This window comes from Gavialis gangeticus, unplaced genomic scaffold (genome assembly GCF_001723915.1).
Source record: "Gavialis gangeticus isolate Ggan-Ray unplaced genomic scaffold, GavGan_comp1, whole genome shotgun sequence".
NCBI lineage: Eukaryota > Metazoa > Chordata > Crocodylia > Gavialidae > Gavialis > Gavialis gangeticus.
Window position 1 is genome coordinate 40,808,694 of NW_017729028.1, and position 6,648 is coordinate 40,815,341.

Consider the following 6,648-nt stretch of genomic DNA (forward strand, 5'->3'; position numbering starts at 1 on the left):
CAAGCTTTTAATGTGAACGGTCACATGGTTTGGGCTAGAAGCCAGGCCTAGGAACAGCCCTAGGTAGCAGTACAGACATGCCTTTAGGGTAGCTTGCTCAAATACACCCATGGGGTTTAGGAGCAGCAATGTCTTGGGAAAGACAAGTAGCCCTCAGACTATCCTCCCCCTCTTCACAACACTGGTCAGGCCGCAGCTGGAGTACTGCATCCAGTTCTGCGCGCCCCACTTCAGGAGGGATGTGGACAACATGGAGAGGGTCCAGAGGAGGCCACTCGCATGATCAGGGGACAGCAGGGCAGGCCCTACGAGGAGAGGCTACGGGACCTGAACCTGTTCAGCCTTCACAAGCGAAGGCTGAGGGGGGGGACCTGGTGACCGTGTATAAACTCACTAGGGGGGACCAGAAGGGTTTGGGAGAGACCTTGTTTCCCCGAGCGCCCCCTGGCATAACAAGGAATAACGGCCACAAGTTGTTGGAGAGTAGGTTTAGATTAGACATCCGTAAGAACTACTTCACAGTCAGGGTGGCTAGGAGCTGGAACCAACTTCCAAGGGAAGTGGTGCTGGCTCCTACCCTGGGGGTTTTTAAGAGGAGGCTTGATGCCTACCTGGCTGGAGTCATTTGAGCCCAATTTTTTCCCCTGCCCAGGCAGGGGATCGGACTTGAAGATCTACAAGGTCCCTTCGACCTGACTTCTATGATTTTATGACTGCTACATAGACTCCACTTTGCAGGATGCAAAGGAGCATGGGATGTGTCTTGCAGCCATGTGCGGGGGTCTGCTACCTGTTGCTATGCAAATAGGAAAGAACAAGTCATGGCTGAGCCTGATAGCAACATTGGTGGTGCCACTAGCTTTCAGTGTAGTCACACCCTTAGTCACTTAGGTGCTTTAGACCATCCTCCCTGGGTATGTCTTCACTGCAAGGTTAACTCAGGCAGCTTCACACAGGGATGAGTACCCGTATTAGCCTGGCCTGAGTGTGACTAGCCACACTGCAAAGCTCGACTGGAGTTAGCATCCTCACTGCCTCACTGATGTGGCAGTCACCTGCTGCTGTGACCTCTGAGGGTGCACCCCATGGTTCTTTGCAGTGCAGTATGATCCTTGATGCAGCTTTATGATCCTTCCCAATGAATTGTCAGGAGGGACTCACCTGTCCTCCTAGCATGCAGAGGGGAAGTGTGGGAATGAACTGAAGGACTGACCCGATGCACCTACTGCCCAGTGGATGATTTGTCTGCCCCAGGCTGCCGGTGGATGGGATCTGATTTCCGATTCCTACCATCACACTTCTTGCCATGCCACACATGCATGACAGGACACATGATTTTGGGATTGGCAAGAAGATCCAAATTGCACCCCACTTGCCAGTGCAAAGGGATCATGACCTTGAGTTCCCCCTACCCCAACAAATTGAAAGCTGAGTGCCCAACTTAATTGATCATTGGCCAGCAGACATCACACCAGGGCCAGTTTGAGACCCTGGTGTGGTCCTAACCCTACCGTGTGTTCAATTTAAGGCACGATGGAAACCAACACCAAAAATGTCACCTGTTTTTGGATATTTTTTTTTTTTTTGGCTAGTTTCCCTTTCTGTGGTGCCTTTGATTCCCTGAACATGTGATCAGGTTACTAGTTAAGATGCAACTAACAGACTCAGCCCATATTACCTGTAATGTCTGTCTGGGGCCCCAGTGAAAACAGCACAAAGTCTCCACACCTGGGAAATGATCTGCTCCAACTGGACCAGTTAGCCCACACCAAATGCACCACTAAACTCACTGGGGAGGATTTCATGTGTGGGTAACATAAAAGTTTGAGCCCCAGGTAATTTTGCAATGAAGGCATACCCAAGCCAGATAATAACAACCAGCCTGTACCAACGTGCTAATGAATGGTATGTGGGGAGGGCACTTTTCTGAAGTGTTTTTATTCATTTAACAGTTGCTATAAGACACTCTCAAGCACAGGAGTGTTTGGGCTGTGTTCAAAGCATCTTGAAATCAATGAGTATGTTTCCATTGTTGCTAATGGGCTCATGAAGGTGCTCACCACCGAAACTGGGAACAATGGAAACAGTGTGCACAGTTCAAGGGAGTACAAGACATTCCCAGGATTTATCTGCATTAACCTTGAATAGCAGCAAAACTTGTTGCTATTCCAAAGTTTCTTACTGCAGCAAAAGCCAGAGGCAGTAGGGAACCAAATTAAAACAGAGATCACAATGCAGAGTTTATTTAGCATTTATTTCCCATCCTGCTGTCATATTTGGCCTCTTTTTGTCCCCATTCTCCTCTGGCAAATACAAACTTTTTTTTTTCGTAATAAAATATATAAAATATTGCGCATCACCATCCATAGGAAAATCAGAGTTTAACAACAAAAAAGAATAAGGCACATTGCTGTGCAGCATCTTCAAATATATATTTAAAACAAAACCCCTTTCAACCTCTTTGAGGTTGATAACATTACACCCATCACTGACACAGCTCTCGTAATACCATAGTTTCACTGTTGGGAGTGGGTTGGGTTGGTTGCGGTGGATGGAAGGGGGAAGCGTACTCAAAAAAATAATAGGATTTTATCCCTGAGGTGTCAGTAAAAAATGCTGCCACTGAAAAGCAAATTTAAAACACCGCCTTAAATAACAGATATGTTGTCAAATGTCCGAGCACCGAGATGAGGTGGTGGAAGAATCCCCGGTTCTCCTGAAGTCACATTTTTAACTAGGTTAATCTCATGGTTTCCTGGGTCACAAGACAGTTGCACTTCAGGCTTTTGCTGCTCCCACCCCATAGCATCATTGCTGCAGCAGACACATAAGCTCAAGGAGGTTTGTTCATGATTCTCCTGAAATTCTTGGGAAATCAAAACACCCAGCAATTCCTCTCCCAACCACATGAGCAGCATCCGTACCGTTGCATGCTGGATTCATCTTCCTAGAAATGGGAGGTTTTGAACACTTGCCTCCCACCTATGGCAGAACAACAGCGAGAGAAGAAGTTGGCATTCACCTCCGCTGAAGGGAGATATCAGAGAGACAAGACAAGGGTAAAGGTGTATTTCCTAGGTGTCAATAGCAAGAGGTCAGGGGACAGTGGAAGGTGAAAGCTTTATTGCTGTCCATCCATAGTGCTCCTGTTAGCTGTTCTGAACCAAAAGGGGAGGAGGACTCCAGTCCACTCCTCCTTCCCTCTTGAGCACACTCAGAGAAGACCGAGGCTGCAGTCCCAGCCCATAGGATGTCCCAACACTCAGTAATAACGGTTCAGGCTCCTGGTCCCTGGAATATCTGGTTGCCCATTCATCCATATCTCCCGGATGATGCGCTCCCGCTCTTCCAGCCTCTGAGCCCTCTCCAGCTCCTCTGCTGAAGTGAAGACATTCATGTTCAAAGTCCTTTCGAACCTGCGGTGCCTGCGAGCTGACAGGTCTGACGTGGTGTCCGAGTCGTCGTCGCTGTCACTGCTGTCACTGTCGCTCTCCCGATCGCGGGTGGGCTTTTTCACCGGGGATTGTTTGCAGTCTGTTCGGCAGGACACCCTCAGCACCAAGGCTGCCAGAGTCAACACCAGGCCGATGCACACTCCAGAGACAAAATACAGGGCAGCACGCTCAGGATTCTCTAGAAGGAGAAGCAGAAAGGATTCTCAGAGACGGACAATGTGATCGAACGACACGATTACACAGCCCTGTTGCACATGCACAAACTATTTCCCTTCCCTGATCTGCCCCTGGTTACTGTGTGGTCCTTCCACCACTTCCATCACTGTATCACCCCAGCAAATGTCAAGAGGGAGAACTGTCCCCAAGGCATTTACCTGCACACAAGCCATGGTCTATCTGAAGACATTCCCTACAGCCACCCGGCGTTTTAAAGAGCAGCCAGCAAGATTACTGACAAACTCCACCACCTGGTGAGAGCAATGCAAAGCCAGCAAGCTGCATAGTCGGCAATGATAACATTTTTTTTCCGTATTCCAAGCGAAATTAGCCCAAACAAATTCCAAATCCATGAGTCAGTCCAGAACCGTAAGTGGCCCTACTGCCAGCAAACATCCTCCACCCCTATCTGGGGTTTCAGATGTTTCCAAAACTTTTGGTGGGCATCCTCCTTGCAGGCCCAAGCCTGGAGACTTGGGGCTCGGACACCCACAAGTTTCGCTTGCCCCCAGCCATACGGCCCCAAGAAGCAAGCTAAGGAGGAGTCTCCCATTTCCAAAAAGTGGGCACAAAGCCAAGACCTTCCCACTCCAGCAGCTAAGTGGGAGGTTTACTATACATCACCTTAGCAGGTACTATCCCCATGCCAGGAGAACGGTCTCCCCGGGAGCAACTAGGAAGACCACTTCCATGGCCACGGTGTTTCCCTTGCTAGGCAAGCATAGGACTACACTTGATCTGAGCTGAGAAGAGGCCAATGACATGTACCTTTCTATCACATATGCCATCATCCACACCAGGAGTAGAAATGATAATAAAGCTTTAGGCTCTCTCTGCCCCATGGCACATCTAACATGGTAAGCTTTGCACTAAGAGCTTTGCTTATTATCTATTCATGGCATTTGTTTGCTTATCCAAGGTAACCATGCTGGCTTCCTGTCCAGCTCACCAAAAGGTACTGCCTGTGCTGTCCATGATAGATGGGCTAACTGGATGAATCCTGTATAACAAAGTGTAACAAGGGAGCTGTATTGTACCGAGGGAGCTGAGGGACTTGTACTGTACAGTTTTTCATTGTTCTTTGGGCTTTTTAGAAATGTAATTAGGATGGATTTGTGACCATGGACCCTAAAGGCTGAATTAGCATGGCTGATTTTTAAGTGTTACGAGTCTTTGCATGGGGATAACTTCCAAGCATGAGGGACAGCCTCAGAGACAGCATGAAGGTGCTTGTTTGAATTAACAAGTGGATGATGAGGACTGGCACTGTCGGCTGTGTAGAGGTGGGATTCAGCTTCTCAACAGAGAACAAGATGATGAGTAGGGTTGGGATGTGCCAAAAGGAATTTTAAAGCCACTCCACTTGTATTGGATACAGTATAAAAGAGGAAGTGATTGGAGGGACACACAGGAAGAGATGCTTAGAGCAATAAGCTTGGAAAACAATCTTTGTGGTATCCTTTCTGGATGGATAGCAGTAGGATAAGAATACTTTTGCCACAGCCAGAGATACCTATGCAGCATCGAGATGTGAAATGACAGCCCAGATGAGAGTTTCAGCAGCGTGAATGATTATGGAAGACTTTATTATAGCTATGATATGCTGAATAAAACTGCAAGACCTCAATGTAGCCGGCACATGAGGACCAGGAGAGCTATCCAAGTTGAAGTGGTATCTGGGTTGCAGTTCTGAGTGATAGACAGGATGGTGATGTTGTCCTAAATTAATGGAGGAGGAGGAGGAATCAAGGAGAGTTTTGGTGAGGGAGCTGAAGAGCTGTTTTAGGCATGTTGAAATTGAGATCGCCCATGAAGATGCAAGTGATGATGTTTGTATGGACCGGAGACAGATTGGGAGTAGAAAGGCAGATCTGCAAGTCATCCTCCTGGAAACACTTGTTGAATTTGTAGATAAGATTTCTCAGAGAAAAAGCACAGATGGAGAAAGAAAGCAGAGCAAAGACATAGTTATCCTCAAAGAAAACTGGATTGAGTATGAGGAAGATCCATCAAAGGACACAATTGATGGAACCATTTGGAAAGTGGGAGAACCAGGAAAAATGGAGCCAAATAAGCCAGGAAAGAACTGATGTCAAGAAGGCCATGGGTTAGCTGCACTGAAGGAAGCTGATGGGTCAGAGAGAATGAGGATGGAGTTTGGCTCGGAAGAGATGGACAAAAGTGGTTTCAGAGGAGTGCAAGGGCTGCAAGCCAGGGTGGAGAGAGTCTTAGAGGGGTCAGGCAGGCATCATAAACAGTACATCCAGTTAGCCTAGAAATGAAAGAGAAAGGGGAAAAGATCAGCAATTCTAGAAGGAAATGGGATTTTTTTAAGATGGGGGACAGATTGAAGCAAATAAGAGGCAGGCATGTTAATCCAGATTGCTTCTGCCAGCCCTTGGGTTGCTCCTTGGGGGTTAGCAAATCCCTATAGAGTTGCAGTGATCTCATAGACCTGCTGGATGCCCTTGGGCAGGGGAGACGTAGCTGCAACTGTAAGTGGTTTAGGGGGCAAAATAAACTCTGTTGCCCTTGCTCAGAGGATCCAGCAGCTTTGTGTGCTTGCATCTAGGCAAGCATGTGACTATCCAAGCCTGGGATCCTCTCAGATGGGACTTTGGCTTAGGATCTCAGTTTGCTAAATCTGCTTCCTGGGACCCTTCTACAGCAGTACGTTCCCAGGCAAAATCCCAGCAAAACCCACGAGACTCCCGCCTGCACAGAAACTGCAGGATCCCTGGAGCTTCAGGACTGGGGGCCTATGATACAGATGGAAAGATGTCCGGCCTGATTTTTTTATATTAAAACCACAGAAAAATAGGGCTGGCAGGAGGTCACATCACACCACGGCAAGATCAGCCCTATCTAAACTGTTTGACCCTGGACACTGCTTTTGGCACTGACACCAGCCCTGCTCCCAGCCTCTGCTGGAGGCATGTCTGGCTCAGCCTGCACTACAGCAATTCCTCTTGGATGC

General features: G+C 48.0%; 1 protein-coding gene across 1 annotated transcript in view; it reads right to left on the reverse strand.

Annotated features, from left to right (window-relative positions):
* Positions 1–2,235: 2,235 nt before the first annotated feature.
* LOC109300087 (protein eva-1 homolog C-like) overlaps positions 2,236–6,648 on the reverse strand; it is a gene marked incomplete at its 5' end in the record, with an annotated part of 311,854 nt that continues 307,441 nt past the window's right edge. Inside the window, one exon of the mRNA XM_019520695.1 lies at positions 2,236–3,633. Within this exon, the coding sequence (XP_019376240.1) occupies positions 3,263–3,633 (371 nt within the window). The remainder of the gene's footprint in view (positions 3,634–6,648) is intronic.